The following is a 20,000-nucleotide window of genomic DNA, read 5'->3' on the forward strand; positions in this document are numbered from 1 at the left end:
GATAGAGTCTCTCTCTCTCTCTCTCCCTGCCACACATCAGGGTTGGTGGTGCCGTGATCTTGCATGTACGAACCATGTGAATCAAGCTACTGTGCGACGAGAAAGTTCGTGTTTGGTGGCGACTGAGGAGCAGCAGAAGCAGCGCGTGTTGGGGTGCAGCTACGTAGCTCAACCTCGCCCCGACTTTGGCATGTTCCCCTAAATGAGGGAAACTTTGAAGTCACCGCTCTGAGCCTATGTCAAGAGGAGAGGCAAGGGGAAAAGGGACTCGCGCCAACTGGTTCCAAGGACAAAGAGGCGCTAAAAGAATTTTTCCACAAGATTTCATTCCTTATCACCGCCATAGGAAGGTAAGATCATCATACACCGATGCTGGCTGGTTCTTGGTAACTAGAGAAGAGCGTTTGATGTGGTGTGTTTTTATGTATATCTGATGAACGATGAAGTACTTAATGTTTCTATTAACTCAATTGCCTTGAGACGACTTTCTATACCTTTTATAAACTCCGGTACTTCAGGATGAATCTGCTTTTTCTAAAAGCTCTTTACTGACTGTAAGAGAAGCAGTGTTTGATGCCAAGTAGTCGACGGTCACATTTCCCCCTTTTGTCCCTGAAAGTTTCCCGCATTTACAGAGTTGCCAGGTGTGTGCCAAGAGGCTTTCGTTTCTTCTTGACACAAAGCGCGGGCGGCACTTGATCCTAACTGGGATTTGTCTTTTGCATACTTTACAAGTACACTTGACAATTATCTAAAGATAATGACAAGGCCAATTTATGTAGAGGTATATAGGTATCTATTTCCAACGCTAAGACACTTGAAATCAACAGGTATTTGTTTATATACACTACAAATGCAGCAGTTTCTAGTCCACTACGGGACAAAGGCTTCATATATGTTAATTCATGTCTGGGGTTTGGCCTATTTTTTTTCTTTTTACTGAACTTACAGCAAACCAATGTAGCAGAGATTGTCCTGACTAGTCCAACTTTGTTGATAATAGCGATACACAAACCTTTCCACCACGTTAAGGTATCCAAACCCCCCCCCCCACATATACACACAGAAATATATATATATATATATATATATATATATATATATATATATATATATATATATATATATATATATATATATATTTAAATATATATATATATATATATATATATATATATATATATATGTGTGTGTGTGTGTGTGTGTGTGTGTGTGTGTGTGTGTGTATATATATATATATATATATATATATATATATATATATATATATATACTGTGTGTGTACACGTATACATAAGAAATAAACAATTACCCATTTCTGTACACTGTAGCATAGTTATACCAATTTTATTCCAATATACGAAAACGATGCAGTCTCTCCAAAAATAGAATTATCAAAGTAAATTTTTTTGTTATGTAATTGAATGATAAGCCCCTTTTGAGTGAGTGGCCTTATCTCTAAGTAGCTCGGTCTCCCGTGGTTTTGTTATTTCCTTCGATATAGTATATCGTGGAATGTGTTTTGTTTTTGTTTATTGCCGCTGATTATTTTTATCAAACAGAGTGATATTAAAATAAAAAAAAATAATTTCTTAATAATGTTTTATTTATTTTATTTTTTTATTCGTTAATGAACGATTAAAAATATTAAAAATCAATTCAAAAACACTTAATTTGTCGCAATAGAAGTTTTTATACCAATTTTTTTTCCAGTAAGCTATCAAATATCAAATGGTTTGGAGGTGGAATTGACCTTGTATATTGAAATCCTGTATGATAAGTAGCATTTAACATCCCATTATTATTATTATTATTATTATTATTATTATTATTATTATTATTATTATTATTTGCAAAGCTACAACCCTAGTTGGAAAAGCAGGATGCTATAAGCCCAGGGCCCCAACAGGGAAAATAGCCCAGTGAGGAAGAATAAGATATGTTAAGAACAGTAACAACATTAAAATGAATATTTCTTATATAAGCTATGAAAGCTTCAACAAAACAAGAGGAAGAGAAATTAGATAGAATAGTGAGCCCGAGTGTACCCTCAAGCTAGAGAACTCTAACCCAAGATAGTGGAAGGCCATGGTACTGAGGCTATGGCACTACCCAAGACTAGAGAACAATTGTTTGATTTTGGAGTGTCCTCCTAGAAGAGCTGCTTACCACAGCTAAAGAGTCTCTTCTACCCTTAACAAGAGGAAAGTAGCCACTGAACAATTACAATGCAGTAGTTAACCCCTTCGGTGAAGAAGAATCGTTTGGTAATCTCAGTTTTGTCAAGTGTATGAGGACAGGAAAATCTCTAAAGACTATGCCAGACTATTCAGTGTATATGTAGGCAAAGGAAAAATGACCCGTAACCAGAGAGAATGATCCAATATAGTACTGTCTGGCCAGTCAAAGAACCCCATAACTCTCTAGCGGTAGTATCTCAACGGGTGGATGGGGTCCTGTCTAACCTACTACCTATATGGGGTCTGTGACATATTACATGGCGAGCTGTTTCCATATTCAACATAGAGAAAAGGGAAGAAATGATGTTACATTATTCAAACATATGGTCAGGTAAATTATTATTATTATTATTATTATTATTATTATTATTATTATTATTATTATTATTATTATTATTACAAGTTAAGTTACAACCCTAGTTGGTAAAGCAGGATGCTATAAGGCCAAAGGCTCCGACAAGGAAAAATAGCCTAGTGAGGAAGGGAAACAGGAAAATAAGTAAAGTACAAGCGAAGTAATGAACAATTAGAATAAAACATTTCAAGAATATTAAATAACATTAAACTAGACTTATCATATATAAACTATAAAAAAAGGCTGATAAACAAGATAGAATAGCGTGCCCGAGTGCACCCTCAACCATTTTCCATGCGAAAACCAATGGCACGGATGAGAATATTGGTTGGTAGTAAAAGGAGTAAGATTCTGCACCTATTTTATAGCAAAGGCCAGAGAGATGAGCAACGAAATATCCCAAGAAAATATATCAAATAAAAAGATGTGATAAAAAAAACTTTAGAAGGCTAATGTTTAAGCGATGTATTTGACCATATACCAAAAGAGAGACAAATTATAGTAAAATAGTTGCAATTTTCCTCCAGTCTCACAGTTTCACTACAAATATCAATATGAAATGAAGAAAATAAACACATTATGTCTCATTGTTATTGATTGTGAAATTTGGCAAGATGTATAGGCTTAAGTTGAATCTTTTGATATAGGTATCCAATATATTTTTATAGTATTTAAATGATGCTGTTGTTCATGTAGGCCAACCAAGCTTCATCACCTTATAGACACTTTTTTCTTGGATATCAGAGCTTATTGAATGTTCCCGTCACAATGTTCACCAATCCGGCCATCAGGAGTTGGGTACAGCTGAGCACAAGAATTCCTGGTGGGCTACACCTTCAGGGATTGTGGTGGCCGATGTGGTAACCTCCCTGACTGCTGAATGCCAGACTAGGGTTCGAGTCGCACTCAAACTCTCTAGTTCCATTGGTCGATGCAACCTCAACATCCTTCAGAGATAAGGAAGTTGGGGTTTGGGGGGATCCTATATCCCTATCTGTTGAGTCCTCAGCAGCCATAACCTAGCCCTCCTTAGTCCTAGCTTGGATGGAGAGAGGGCTTGGGAGCTGATCATATGTATATATGGACAGCCTCTAGGGCATTGTCCTGCTTGCTACGGCATTATCACTGTCCCTTGCCTCTGCCATTCATGAGTGGCCTTTAAACAAGGCCGCCTTAGTCGAGTCGGCCTTGCTTTAAACCCGTTAAACCTGGCTCTGAGGAAATGCACCCACCGCCACCCCCACTAGGCGGCAAGTTCTTGTGTTTAGCCCAACAACCTTCTCAGCCATCTCTTCCTACACTCTCGGTTTGGTTACTCGCGGCAAAATAAGGCTGTGGCAGGGTCCACCTCTTTTGAGCAAGGTATACCAGAGACGCCTGTGTTCAACTGTACCAGGATCTGCTGAAGTCAAGGAAAGTGTTTACGTTATTGCAAGCTCATCTTAAAACTTGCAGAAATAATGTAAGGCTATACACTTAAAACGGGAAAAAACTTAATGGTGAAAAATATATACGGACATGTAACGCACCCTACTTTAGGATGGTTACATTAGCAAGACTGTTGGTGCTTAGTTCCCGGCCTGATGAGCACATGTCAATCCAGTTTCTACCGGATACAAGCGGCAGTTGGGGGACACGATATGGGGAGAGGCTAACAGTCTCACATACCAATTTCCTCTCAAGTGGAAATTGAACAGCAATATATATATATATATATATATATATATATATATATATATATATATATATATATATATATATATATATATATATATGTATATGTGTGTGTGTGTATATATTATATATATATATATATATATATATATATATACATATACACATATCCCAGAAGTTTTATTCCAGCTGTGGAATTATCTTTGTAATCTGGTGATACTAGGCTGCTTTCCATGATGATGCCCTTGGACTAGCAGCATTCTTCTTTTTCAATTAGGGTTGTAGCTTGGCTGGTAATGATGATAATATTGATATTAATAATAGTGAATGTGTAATGAACGAAACAAATGAGCAAGAGTCAAATTACGAAGTTATTTATTCTACTAAGGATTTTTCATTGTATAGAAAGACCATAAACAGACGCGTGTGGAAAGACATGTCTGAGGCCTTTTTGTAATATGATTATTATTACTAGCGAAGCTACATCCCTAGTTGGTAAAGTCGGAAGCTTTTTAAGTCCAAGGGCTCCAACAGGGATAAATAGCCCAGTGAGGAAAGAAAGTAAGGAGATAGATAAACTACAAGCAACGGCCCCTACAGAGTTGGTACCTTTAAATTCGGACTGAAACAGATACTATTTATATTAGAGATAATAAATAGATAAGTAAAATATATATTGAATATAGTAGAAAAAGAATAGATTATGAGATAAAAATCTGTGATAAATAGAAATTTAAATCTGGGATGCTTTTGCTATTCTGGAACAAATTAGTATTTGGTAAGTCCAAAGTTCGGATGAAAGATTATTGCTTGACTTTTAAAAGTGTATTTACTTTCTTAGCACCTAAATGATAGATGAAAGTAGTTATATAAATATGTGATATCAGAATACTTGGCCCAATTTAATGTTCTTGCATTCAGGATCTTTCAGGGTATCGCTTAAAGGAATTTCAAAAGATCTACAGTATAAGATTTGAATGAAATGAAATTGCGGTAACCAGTTTGTCTCAGAGAACCAATGCCATATGGTTCGACCTAGTAAGAATCGTTCCTCTGTGGAAACATATATATTACTTAAAGTTACTGGGATAGGAGAAGAAACAGAAGTTTCAACTAATGAGAAACACAATTTGAAGCAGAAAATACAGAGCATATAAACTTAACGGAAAGTTTAAAGGCCTCTCATGAATGTTAGAGGCAAGGGACAGTGGCAATGCCCTAGCTAGCAGGACAATGCCCTAGAGACTGACCATAAACAGTATGCATATGATCAACGCCTAAGCCCCTTCTCCGCTCAAGCTAGGACCATGAAGGGATAGGCAATGGCCGCTGATGACTTAGCAAATAGACCTATATGTTCCCCCAAACACCCCATCCTTAGCTGACAAGGATGGTAAGGATGCTACAAGAAACCATCGAGCTTGAGCGGGACTCGAACGCCAGTCAAAATCGCGAGGTAGGGACGCTTCCTGCTGTAAGGTTTATTTATTTATTTTTTTTTTTTTTTTTTTTGACGGAGTACCGCTAGCTTCATATTAACAGGAAAGAGATAGGAGACCCTCACGTAGAGACACAGTACCTAAATCTTTCCTTCTTCATCTGGATCTATGATAATTTATCTTGATAAAACAATTTGCTACTAATAAAATTAATGGACGTAAAATTATAAATCGCCTTATTCTTCACAAGCTCCAACGATATGACCAAATACTACGATGACATGATTGATTGGAAATTTTGGCTAAATACATTTCTGCAGTTATTTGTGTAAATGCCTACATGTAAAATTGAATCTTTGCTGAATGATTCTTCGGATAGACGCTTCCCGACTTAGTTATAAGTTTCGTCAATCATGATCAATATGAATACAGTAATACCCTTTAAAATATGTTCATTATAAAAAAAGTAAAAAAGAAAAAAAAAAGTTCTCGTATATTATGTAGCCGATACCGAAAAGATTTGAGAAATATTTAATGTTAAAGTTAGCTTATGTTTATAAAATTGATAAACTGTTACAGAGCGAGTTTTATCACGATCTGCTAACTGTGGAATATAGTTTTCGAAGTGTTACAATAATTGCAAGAGGATTGAAAACCAGGAAGTTCACTTAAACATTTATTAGATCGCATGTGAATTAAGATGTTTTGAAGGTTTTTGAAGAGAAACGAGTTTTGTGCTCTTTTCATTGTTCCTGTGTTAGAATTTGCTCTTTATGCGAACTGATTTAAAAAGTCTCCTCAGTATAGTAAGCGTACATGAAAGAAAAAACTAACAAAGACTCGACTATGAATAAAACTGAATGCAGACGTAAGTTATTCAAGGACAGAGTCAGAGGAGTGAGAATATGAGCAGCGATTGTACCGAATGCGAGGTTATCATAAATATTTGGGTAGATGACAACGAAGAATTAATAGTTAGTTGTTAAGAATCAATCGATGGCAACTAAAGAAAAAAAATGGATATGGCTGTGTCAGAATATTGTACCTTTAATCTTAGCATCTTGCATTGTCTTCGGGTAGAGTTCTCTCGCTCAAGGGTACACTCAGGCGCACTCTTCTATCTTATTTCTATTATTGTTTTTTTTTTTAAGTGTTTATAGTTTATTTGTGTAAGATCTATTTTAATGTTAATGTTCATAAAATATTGTATTTTTCATTGTTCATTACTGTTATTGTAATTTTTTTATTTCCTCATTTCTTTTCCTCCCTGGGCTATTTTTCCCTGTTGGAGTGCTTGGGCGCATAACGTCCTGCTTTTCCAACTAGGATTGTAGCTTGGCTAATAATAATAATAATTATAATCGCAATCTCTGTCAGGCTTCTGAACAAAAGCTTAAAAGTAGCATTTAGGTCATCATGTTGCCCTGATCTTGAGTGGGATAGTTAACAGCCAGACTCTTATATTCCTTCAAGAAGCAATCGGGCTCAGTCTGTTGCTTGCCAAGAAAATGCCCAACTGTGCCATTAGAGGCGCCGAAGGTTAGAAAGGGACCCTTTTTTTGTGGCTTTATTCAAGGACGGATCAAGAACCCAGATAAAATAATTTTATTTTGTTCGGTTTAATGACAGTTTGACATTATTAAAGATGCAATTACTTCTGAGAAGAGAATTACCAAGCAGACGGTTTGTGATTGCAGGAATTTGCTTTTGTTGCTCCAATATTTGCCAAGACTTTTTGTATAGAGTTGTTGCTTAGTTTATTGAGAGAAGACGGGGTTTATCGTTTCATCTGAATCTCTTGCATAACCTGTCTATTTGATATAAGTTTATATATATATATATATATGTGTGTGTGTGTGTGTGTGTATGGGTGTGCGTGTATATATATATATATATATATATTGTGTGTGTGTGTGTATATATATACATTTTATTTATATATATATATATATATATTCATATATATATATATATATATATTTACAGTATATATATATATATATATATTTACAGTAGTATATATATATATATATATATATGTGTGTGTGTGGATGTGTGTATGGGTGTGCGTGTATATATATATATATATATATGTGTGTATATATATATGTGTGTGTGTGTGTATATATATATACATTTTATTTATATATATATATATATATTCATATATATATATATATATATATATATTCATTGTGAGATGTACCTCCTATCTTATTTACGAAGATGCAATTTAAAAATTAGTTTTCAATTCTCTCTCTCTCTCTCTCTCTCTCTCTCTCTCTCTCTCGTAAAATCAGATATGAGAGTGCATAACTATAAGTATCTGCCACTCCTTCATTCGTGTAATTATTTCATTAATATCTCTCAGGTTCACGTCATCTCCCATTGCTCGAGATGTTTGTCTTACGTCCCAATGGGTTTGTTCTCAATCGTCAGAATGAGTTTTTAAAAATGGAGGCAGTTTTTAGGGTTTAATGAATAGGTGGGAAGGTCATATTAATGAATGGTTTAAGCTTAGAGGTTGTTAGTTTAATTACCCCTACGAACAAAATTAAAAGTAAGAAATAGTAATTTTGGATAAACTTGAAATTTCTTCGCCATTCTTTGTATCAGTAGGGAAATTGTTGTAATCAAGTCAAGAATAATCATTTAATGGGATGATGGAAAGCCTATGAAAAATGGGTAATAAAAACATGAATACATAGGAATTTTAGTATTGCAAGTTTATTTTGTATCCACCCTTTTAATGATCACCTATAAATGCTATATATATATATATATATATATATATGTATATATGTATATATATATTATACACAAACACACACACACACACACACATATATATATATATATATATATAATCATCCGTTACTTGTCAACTTTAGAACAAAGTCCTCAAACATGTCTTTCCACTTGCGTCTGTTTATGGTCTTCCTATGATAGTCCACACACCCTCAAACTATTATTTCGTCAATCCATCGTCTTCTCTTCCTTCCCCTGCCTAAATTTGCAATCTCTAGGTATGTATATATATATATATATATATATGTATATATATATATATATGTATATATATATATATATATATATAATTGTATTCTCAAGTTGACACTATTCCCATTAATGAGTTTTATATTATTCTTTGTTTTTGTACGTTCATTACAAAACAGATGTGATAGCGGTCATTAGACATCAAAGGTGATGCTGTTGTTTTATCTCATTAAAAGAATTCTGCAACAAAGAATCAAAGATTAAAGGTTCTTGCATTGTCAGTGGATGGCTATTTGGCAATCGTCTTCGGCTTTGTTTTTTCCGTCTTCTTGTCGATTCTCTTTTCTTCATTTCTTTTATTTTTGTGAACTTTTTTCTTTTTGTCTGGGTGAATTGGCAAGCACAAACACTGTGTATTGTAATATGTTTTATGGTCATTGTTCTTTGCAAATATGTATTTTCTTAGGCGAGTGTAAACCAAACAAAATGTATATTTGTGCTTGTTAGAAAAAATTTATTATTATTATTATTATTATTATTATTATTATTATTATTATTATTATTATTATTATTATTATTATTATTATTATTATCAACCAAGCTGTAACCCTACATGGTGAAGCAGGATGCTATAAGCCCAAGAGCTCCAACGTAAAAATGGCCCAGTGAGGAAAGCAAATGAGGAAATAGATAAACTATATAAGCAATGAATGAAGGATATGAAATATGTTAAGATCAGTAACAGCGTTGAAATAGATCTGTCTTAAAAACTATGAAGAGATATGTTTCAGTCTGCAAGTTTGAACTTCCGAAGTTCCACCGATTCATCTGTGAACTTGTGAAGTTCTACCAGTTCAATTGCCTGATTAAAATGACCACTCCATTTATAGTAGGAATAAAGCTTCCGGAATACTGTGTAGTATTGAGACATGATGGAGAAGGCAAGACTGTTAGAATTAACTGCATAACTAGTAGTACATACAGGATGGTACAGTCTGCGAAGATCCGAATGCAAAGAATGATCAGTGCTATGAAAAATCTTATGCAACATGTATAACGAACTAATTGAACGATAGTGCCAGAAATTAATATCCAGATCAGGAATAAGAAATTTAGTAGACAGCAAGTTTTTGTTCAACAAATTAAAATGAAAATCAGCAGTTGAAGACCAGATGCAATGTAGAATGCAAGAAATAAAACTTTTCTACAGCGGAATTTGGTCACTCAAATCTTGAAAGACAATCTCAGTATGCAAATTATTTTATTTAATTGAAGAAGATGCAGACCGAATGTGTTCTCAAAACTAAATCTACAATAAAAAATCACACCTTAGTTTTAGAGGAATCGTGTATAGTTAAAGAAACATTATCAATTCAGAGCTCTAGATGTCGTGGTACCACTGTCCTCGATCTACTTACAAACTTTGAGTTTTGTTAAGGTTCAACTTCATGTCCCATAATTTGCACCAAACCTCCATTAAGGGAATCAGCAACCCCAGATCTACAATCAGGAGATTGCATTGATGCAAAGAGAGTAGCATCAACTGCATATGCAACAAGCTTGTTTTCAAGGCCAAACCACACACCATGTGTATATAAATTAGTATGAAAAGTAATGGACCAAGAACACTACCCTGAGTAACAGCAGATATCACATTGCTATAATCACTATGGTGCCCATCAACAGCAAATCTTCGCAAGCTATTACTTGAAAATTCAACAATGATGCTAAGAAAAGACCCAGCTACTCTCAATAGTTTTATGCCGTAACGCTAGATAAATGTAAATCAAGAGATCTATTTTAAGGGACTGAGATATGAATGTGGGTGTTTTAGAGAAAGAAAATAATGCGAACCGTATATCTTATCCTAAGAATTGAATTATCAACTATGATCTAATCCTCTTACACTCGTTTACTGTTCTGATTCACAATTGAACTACTGTATATTAGGTTTGTCTCCTAATCTCTTGATAGCTATATCAGCCGAACGGTATTAAAAGGGATATATTGAATGATTGACCCACGCATGGAGGTAGACCTTTTATATTCAGATAACTAGGCCCAGAGATTTTTTTTCTTCTTTTTTTTTATGGAATTGGAATACTTTTTAATTCCTCTCATATTTAGACGTCATACACACACACATATATATATATATATATATATGTATGTATGTATGTATATATATATATATATATATACACACACACACACACACACTGCCCCAGACTTGACTAAAGACACGCCTGAGCCCTTTGTCCTGCAATGGAAAGATTACACCTGTTGTTGTATATTGTATATGTGTGTGAATATTCATTATATGCATATGAATTAATTACTATACATTTCAGTTATTTGTGATCTATCAATTTCAAACATGTGCCATTAAGTATAAAAGGGAAAACTTGGGATGAAAAGTGTCAAGTGTAAAGATATGTGAAAAGACAAGACCAAGCGTTACTGCGTCACTCATGTCCCAACTCACGATTGAGTCATTCACGATGACGATTTCCTAATATCTTCTTTAAACTGGTATTTGTCACACACACACACACACACACACACAGAGAGAGAGAGAGAGAGAGAGAGAGAGAGAGAGAGATGATTCACACAAAAGTCGCACTTGTTGATGTTGCATTCAGGTCAAATAAATAAAGAAAGAAAGAAGGAAAAACACTTTTATTTTCTTTAGTTTCACTGATTTAGTGTCGTTAACATGAGAATATTTTCTTCTGTATTTGTTTCGTCTTTTTAATTTATTAGTAAATAGTCTCCCTGGGTCTTGACTTCTTTATTTGGGATTGTTGCATAACATAAATCATGTAATTGATACCAGTTTTAAAACCTGAATTCGAGGCCAGTTTTAAAAGATGCATTCGATTCCATTTTAAAACCTGTATTTTCGACCTGAATTATTTTCCCACAAAACCAGTATATTTTGGAAAATAGAGTTTCACTTGAAGAGTTTTGCACTAGCATGCATTTGATACGGATCTCATAACTACGTAATTTAGTAGGAATTTATTTTATAGGTATAAATACCTTATGGTAATTACCGCTGCTGGATTCTATTTTGGTTGGGGGTTGGGTTAGTTCTGTTTAGATTTGTCAGTGAACCTCCCACTATGCTAGTCTTATTCTTTCCCACCGTTATCCCTACATTAAGGGGTTGGTTGCCTGATGCACCCTCTCCTCCTCTTCCACCAAATATCTTCTCTGCACATCATCCTTTACCTAATTCTCTGCCTCACTCTCGATCCTCTCCCCCTAACTGGTTCCTCCTTAGCCCTCGTCACTCCCTCCCCAAAAGTATTACATCTTAAAAAGTCTGCAACGTCCCTCCTACCCTTAACTGCACCCATTTTTTAGCCTTCTGCGGGGTTTCCGCCTGACTGCTTCTCAGAGCCGAATAGCCTCCTCGGTCCCAGCACAGAACCAAATAACTCAAAATTTTATAAATCAAATGAAATCAAATACCACGATAATTAAATGCTAGTCATCTCTCTGGCACGTAAGTGTAATCTCAGTTGTTTTAATAAAACTCGAGTGGGTCCTTGGGTCGAGGGACTTGGTTGGATTTGAGGTGGATGACGGTATTGAACGATGCAGTAATTCAATCAGCTCGTGTGATAATGACTCGCTATGTTTTTATCATTGTTATCATGGGGTATTTCCTTCGTTTGGGGACAGCAAGAAGACGTTGTTAAGTGGGCACAAGGTTCGCCGAAATGTGAAATAATATATAATTAATCCTTTGTTAAAATTCATTTTTGAACGGAGATTTTTCTACGCTGTTTAGGCTATATATATATATATATATATATATATACACTCAACGTGATGAAAGTGTTTTTGTATATCACTATGATCAGCAAAAGTGCACTGGTCAGGGCCACCCATATTAGGTTGGTTTGCTGTGAGGGATCAAAGAAAAGTATCCCACCATCAACAACTTGAAGTGGCCAGTTTGGTGATGGAAAGTGGCCAAACCCCAGATGTAAATAAAGACATGCCTGAGGCCTTTGTCCTGTATTGGACTAGAAATGGCTCTATTTGTTGTTGTATATATTAATTACACGGATTTTATATATCTCGTTCACTGCTGGAGCTGGGGCCATTTTTTGTAATACTGGTCTATTGCTAATTATTAATCAGGAAGAGCGACGAAAAGTGATTATTTTTAGTTAGTATCTATTTTTTTTAAATTTTCCTTTAGTTTGTGACGGGCCAAGAGTAGGTTGTGACTCAAAAGGTGAGATGAAAGCAACTGAGTAACTTTATTACTGAACACCGGTTTATATACACACCAAGTCCCGGTAAAAAAGTCATATAATACAACATGCTATTTCTTGTCCAACCGGCAACCGGTTCTGTTAACAGTTAACAATGAAGTAGGCAGACATGTTATTACAAGTTACTGTCAGTGCGAGGGGAGAGCGAAGATACAAAGGATAATATATATACAAAAGAGAGAAATGTCGTTACTAAGTACGTTCGTGTGACACACGGGTGTTACATGTTCCTGAATCCAGAGCCTCACCTATAGCAGATATTTTATGTGGATGATCACTTGCTTTGCCGCATTATATTTAACTTTCGGGTAATTGAGTTATTTCTTGTTCCCTCTTTAAGAACTTCTTAACAGTTTGGTTTATATCATTACTCTTGTTATCAAGATACTGTAAACTATTGATTAGATCAAACATTTTCATTAATCATAATCAACACTTTATTGAAATTATCAAAAATTTCAGATCTCCAGTAATTACTATTGATTTTTTTTCGCTTATGAATGGCAGAGGCAAGGAACAGTGACGTTGCCCAAGAGACTGACTGAACACATATATGATAAGCGCCCAACCCTTTACACCCAAGCTAGGACCAGGGAGAGCTAGGCAAGGGCTGCTGATGACTCAGCATGCAGACCAGTAGGCTTCCCCCATAGCCACCAATCCACCATTCCTTAGCTTACAAGGATGGCGAGATTTCAGACACTTGAGTGGGCCTCTCTTTGTTGAAGCTAGGATATCATTGTTTCCCACCTTACCTCTGACAGCAAAACGTTTATATATATATATATATATATATATATATCTGTGTGTTTTTTTTTTGGAGCATGACCTCAAACTCCATCTTGAGCCCCACTTTTTATCACTTCTGTAGGTAAAATTAATCGTATTAATAATTTTAGTTAACACTTTAATAATGATGTTAGTACCAGTTTATCCGGATAGTTTTTGTACTATGATAATATTGGTATTAATTATAATAATTATTTTAGCTTCAACAATGATCATTTTGATAATTCAATGGTTATTTTGATTTTAATCTAATAGTAATTTTGATAATTCTATAAATATTTTAATTTCAATAATTTTGATATTTCCATAAATTATTTGTAATCCATCAGTAATTTTGATAGAAATTATTTTAATAAGAATACTGATAATAGTCAGTTAATTATTTTAATAAGAATAGTGATAATATTCACTTTTTATGATAATAATAATTGTATTCAATTATTTTTAGTCTCATGTTCTACTTCGTCATATGTTTCCATAGCTTGTCGTCACTCTATCTGACCTCTGGGTCAAGTGTAGCTGCTTTTGTTCCATGTTCTCGTTCCTTCTTCACAATAACCACACGAATCTGGTGTTGGGTCGGGACTCAAAGGAGAGGTCTCACGCACACCCTTGCATCCACTTACAGGACAAAACCAGTTTGCCAAACCGTTAACTAGTTTTGGGAGAGAGTGAGAGAGAGCGAGAGAGAGACAGAGAGAGAGAAAGCCATGCTGATATGGTAATTCTTAGTGTTTAGAGAGAGGGAGAGAGAGAGAGAGAGAGAGAGAGAGAGAGAGAGAGAGATAATGATTTTATAATGTTCTCATGTCTTGACTAACTAGTTTTGAGAGAGAGAGAGAGAGAGAGAGAGAGAGAGAGAAGAGACGAGAGAGAGAATGATCTTGTAATGCTCCGATGTCTTTACTAACTAGTTTTGAGAGAGAGAGAGAGAGAGAGAGAGAGAGAGAGAGAGATGACCTTGTAATGCTCCGATGTCTTTACTAACTAGTTTTGAGAGAGAGAGAGAGAGAGAGAGAGAGAGAGAGAGAATGATCTTGTAATGCTCCGATGTCTTTACTAAATAGTTTTGAGAGAGAGAGAGAGAGAGAGAGAGGAGAGAGAGAGAGAGAGATATTTTGTAATGTTCCGATGTCTTGACTAACTAGTTTTGAGAGAGAGAGAGAGAGAGAGAGAGAGAGAGAGAGAGAGAGAATGATCTTGTAATGCTCCGATGTCTTTACTAACTAGTTTTGAGAGAGAGAGAGAGAGAGAGAGAGAGAGAGAGAGAATGATCTTGTAATGCTCCGATGTCTTTACTAACTAGTTTTGAGAGAGAGAGAGAGAGAGAGAGAGAGACCTTGTAATGCTCCGATGTCTTTACTAACTAGTTTTGAGAGAGAGAGAGAGAGAGAGAGAGAGAGAGAGAGAATGATCTTGTAATGCTCCGATGTCTTGACTAACTAGTTTTGAGGGAGAGAGAGAGAGAGAGAGAGAGAGAGAGAGAGAGAGATATTTTGTAATGTTCCGATGTCTTGACTAACTAGTTTTGAGAGAGAGAGAGAGAGAGAGAGAGAGAGAGAGAGAATGATCTTGTAATGCTCCGATGTCTTTACTAACTAGTTTTGAGAGAGAGAGAGAGAGAGAGAGAGAGAGAGAGAGAATGATCTTGTAATGCTCCGATGTCTTTACTAACTAGTTTTGAGAGAGAGAGAGAGAGAGAGAGAGAGAGAGAGATTTTGTAATGTTCCGATGTCTTACTAGTTTTGAGAGAGAGAGAGAGAGAGAGGAGAGAGAGAGGAGAGAGAGAATGATCTTGTAATGCTCCGATGTCTTTACTAACTAATTTTGAGAGAGAGAGAGAGAGAGAGAGAGAGAGAGAGAGAGAGATCGTAATGCTCCGATGTCTTTACTAACTAATTTTGAGAGAGAGAGAGAGAGAGAGAGAGAGAGATTTTGTAATGTTCCGATGTCTTGACTAACTAGTTTTGAGAGAGAGAGAGAGAGAGAGAGAGAGAGAGAGAGAGAATGATCTTGTAATGCTCCGATGTCTTGACTAACTAGTTTTGAGAGAGAGAGAGAGAGAGAGAGAGAGAGAGAGAGAATGATCTTGTAATGCTCCGATGTCTTGACTAACTAGTTTTGAGAGAGAGAGAGAGAGAGAGGAGGGGAGAGAGAGAGAGAGAGAGAGAATGATCTTGTAATGCTCCGATGTCTTGACTAACTAGTTTTGAGAGAGAGAGAGAGAGAGATTTTGTAATGTTCCGATGTCTTGACTAACTAGTTTTGAGAGAGAGAGAGAGAGAGAGAGAGAGAGAGAGATTTTGTAATGTTCTGATGTCTTGACTAACTAGTTATGAGAGAGAGGAGAGAGAGGAGAGAGAGAGAGAGAGAGAGAGAATGATCTTGTAATGCTCCGATGTCTTGACTAACTAGTTTTGAGAGAGAGAGAGAGAGAGAGAGAGAGAGAGGGGAGAGAGAGAGAGAGAGAGAGAGAATGAATCTTGTAATGCTCCGATGTCTTTACTAACTAGTTTTGAGAGAGAGAGAGAGAGAGAGATTTTGTAATGTTCCGATGTCTTGACTAACTAGTTTTGAGAGAGAGAGAGAGAGAGAGAGAGAGAGATTTTGTAATGTTCCGATGTCTTGACTAACTAGTTATGAGAGAGAGAGAGAGAGAGAGAGAGAGAGAGAGAGAGAGATCTTGTAATGCTCCGATGTCTTGACTAACTAGTTTTGAGAGAGAGAGAGAGAGAGAGAGAGAGAGAGAGAGAGAGAGAGAAAATGATCTTGTAATGCTCCGATGTCTTGACTAACTAGTTTGAGAGAGAGAGAGAGAGAGAGAGAGAGAGAGATTTTGTAATGTTCCGATGTCTTGACTAACTAGTTTTGAGGAGAGAGAGAGAGAGAGAGAGAGAGAGAGAGAGAGAGATCTTGTAATGCTCGGTCTTTACTAACTAGTTTTGAGAGAGAGAGAGAGAGAGAGAGAGAGAGCCATACTGTTCTTGTAATGCTCCGGTGTCTTGACTAATATAGTTTTTCTATTATAAATAGTAGTAATTCGCAGAAAAGAAAAATTTTTGGTTTGTATAAGGAGAAGTTTCTTTTACTAAATTTCATTCAGTTGTTAAGGTAGATTTATTTTATGTAACCTACATTAATAACCAAATATAATTTAACCTGATTAAGATATAAAGACCAGAGTCTACTGTACTTCATTACATGGTGTGTGGTATTTTTACACGGTAACGTAATATTTAGTTTACATAAATTGATAGTGTTTAACTAGAAGATCAAATGCGTATTTTGACATTTTGAAAGGTAAACAAAAAATGGTTTCACTGGTGAACAGAATCTGTGTTCTCTGTGCCTCGCATGTAATTAATGTGTTGTTATGGCATTTTAGTAGGAAAGCAGCGACCCTTATATACTCTTATTCTCATTCCAAAAAAGTCTACCATTATGCAGCGATCTAAAAAAAAAAAATTATGATAATAATAATAATAATATTAATAATAATAATAATAATAATAATAATAATAATAATAATATCGTTCGATATAGTACCTTTTGACACCATGCTGCATTATCGTAAACGTTTAACTCCAGATAATGAATTCTATTGCCCGGTAACTTACAGCTAGAATTTTCCCACTTGAAACGTCCCTGCCTGGCGATCTGCTGGACTGGGGTTCGAGATCCGCTCAAGCTGGGATAGTTTCTGATAGTGTCGGCAACCTCACCATCATTTTGAGCTAAGGGTTAGTTGGGGGGGGGGGGTTGTTGGTGGGGGAGCCTATAGGTCTACCTGCTGATTCATGAGCAGCCATTGCCTGGCCTTCCTTGCTAGCTTTGGTGTAGAGGGGGCTTGAACGCTGATTCTATGTATATTTAGAAAGTTTCTTAGGCATTAATTGCCACTGTCCTTTCCCTCTGCCATTCATGAGTGATCTTTAAATCTTTAAAACTTAAAAGAAAATAAATGAAAAAACCTAACATCAAAGTATTATCCGATGACCCAACATATCCTGCATCTACAATATTACCGATATTGGCCATGATAAAAATTCTCTTAAATGTGGTGTCAACAACACTGCACCCTGACAAAATGTTCAGCGAATCTACGTAAGGCAAATGTATCAATCGTTACTCCATGGATTAACTGGAGTTAAGAATAGACTAACTGTGGTATGTGGTTCAGAAAAATCCGGAACTCTCAAGCATGCGTGATGTTTTTCAACCGTTAACATCGATTTCATTGAGTCGTTGAAATCCACAACAGGAGAGGATTTTGGAGCAGTGGTTACCAGATGGGTTAGTCTAAAAAATCCCCAAAACTCATAAAATAATCCCCAAAACAGCCCAAAAATCCTTATTTCCACAGATATATTTTCTCATCCTGTAGGCTTTACTGATATAGAAATTACTCACAATACTTCATGTAAGTGCAAGCAAACTAAAAACAACAATATGATGGTTTACTCATCTTTGTTTCTTCTTCATAGAAATTGTACAGAATATCCCCATCACACCCAAAATCCCAAAATCTAGGGATAAATCCCCATATCTGAGTGGGGATATCTTAACGTGGTGAAAGGGTTTGTGTATCGCTTTGTTCAGCAAAGCTTTACTACTCAGGTACACCTACACTAGGTTGGTTTGTTGTGTGTGATCAGACTAAAGTCTCCCACCATCAATAATCTTCAGTCTGAGGCCTTTGCCCTGCATTAGACTAGAAACGATTGCATTTGTTGTTGTTGTGTATATATATATATATATATATATATATATATGTGTGTGTGTGTGTGTGTGTGTAAAAGAATATTCAATATTCAAAAGTGAGTTAATATCTAATGTTCCTTTGTTATCCATATTTATATTTCATCATTGATGTTCGTTCGTCCATTAACCAAGCATAATTTTTATGCTTTAATTTACTTTGGCTTTGCGTAAAACGATCATCATATCTTAATATGAAATGATAGTTAAAAATTTTTTGATAGAAATAGTATAATTTGTAGATTAAGCCACTTTATTACTACTACTACTACTACTACTACTACTACTAGCCAAGCTAAAACCCTAAAGGATACTATAACCCCAAGGGCTCCAACAGAGAAGAATAGCATTGAGGAAAGGAAATAGAGAAATAAATAAACTACAAGAGAAGTAATGGACAATTAAAATAACACATTGTAAGAACAGTAACAACATTAAAAAGATCTTTCAAAAGTAAACTATAAAAAGTAAGTAAGACTATACTTCATATAAATGCAAGCAAACTAATTGCAATAATATAAAGGTTTACTCATCTGTTTCTTCTTCATAGAAATTTGTACGGAATAACTACAAGAGAAGTAATGAACAATTAGAATAACACATTATAAGAACAGCAACAACATTAAAAAGAGCTTTCATAAATAAACTATAAAAAGTAAGTAAGACTATACTTCATATAAATGCAAGCAAACTAATTGCAACAATAGAAAGGTTTACTCATCTTTATTTCTTCCTCATAGAAATTTGTACGGAATATCCCCAATCAGACACAAAATCCCCAAATCTAGGGATAAATCCCCCCATACCTTTCCCGTAACGTCGGGGTCAGACCGGGTCGGATATGTCGACATCGACCAGTGTTGCGTAATGCACCAAGTTCTTATCGAATTCCTATCAGTATAGTAAGCATTTTTTTGTAACCAACAAGCCTCCTTGTATAATGTATCAGCAGTCCGGCTCTCCTTGCACCGGTTTGAACACAGTGGTTGCAGAAAACATTCTCACGTTTACTTCTTATATACAACTGGCGTATGCGATCCGTCAGAATGATGGCTAAATATTTAGATATATATACACACAGACGAGCGCACACACACTAATTCGTCCCTTCCAGCTGCCTCCTCCTTACCTTACCACCATACCTCAGTTTTGGGCAATGTATGGCATATTGTGCTTTCCGAGTGGTACCCGCTTAGCATGGTAGGAAGGATATATACATACATACATATATATATATATATATATATATAGAGAGAGAGAGAGAGAGAGAGAGAGAGGAGAGAGAGAGAGAGAGAGAAACAACTTTGTTCTTTATGATATTAATGAAATAAAATATTAATTTTCATATGATTATGGAATGCCGTTGCTAGCCCACGCCTTATTCATTGTGTGATCAAGGAGTTTACAAATACAGTAGACGGATGGGGTTTTGGGAAGTGTTGGCATTTTACTGTCT

The 20,000-nt window shown here is 35.6% G+C and overlaps 1 protein-coding gene across 2 annotated transcripts in view; it reads left to right on the forward strand.

Moving 5' to 3' along the window:
- LOC137630599 (uncharacterized) overlaps nt 1-20,000 on the forward strand; it is a 451,564-nt gene that overhangs the window by 175,923 nt on the left and 255,641 nt on the right. The window contains exon 1 of one of the 2 annotated variants that reach the window (XM_068362188.1): nt 7-350. The exons of the other annotated variant lie outside the window; for it this stretch is intronic. Within the exon in view, the coding sequence (XP_068218289.1) occupies nt 237-350 (114 nt within the window). The 5' untranslated portion in view covers nt 7-236. Of the gene's footprint in view, nt 1-6; nt 351-20,000 lie in introns of those variants that run through there. 2 annotated transcript variants of the gene reach the window in all.

Source organism: Palaemon carinicauda, chromosome 38 (assembly GCF_036898095.1).
Source record: "Palaemon carinicauda isolate YSFRI2023 chromosome 38, ASM3689809v2, whole genome shotgun sequence".
NCBI lineage: Eukaryota > Metazoa > Arthropoda > Malacostraca > Decapoda > Palaemonidae > Palaemon > Palaemon carinicauda.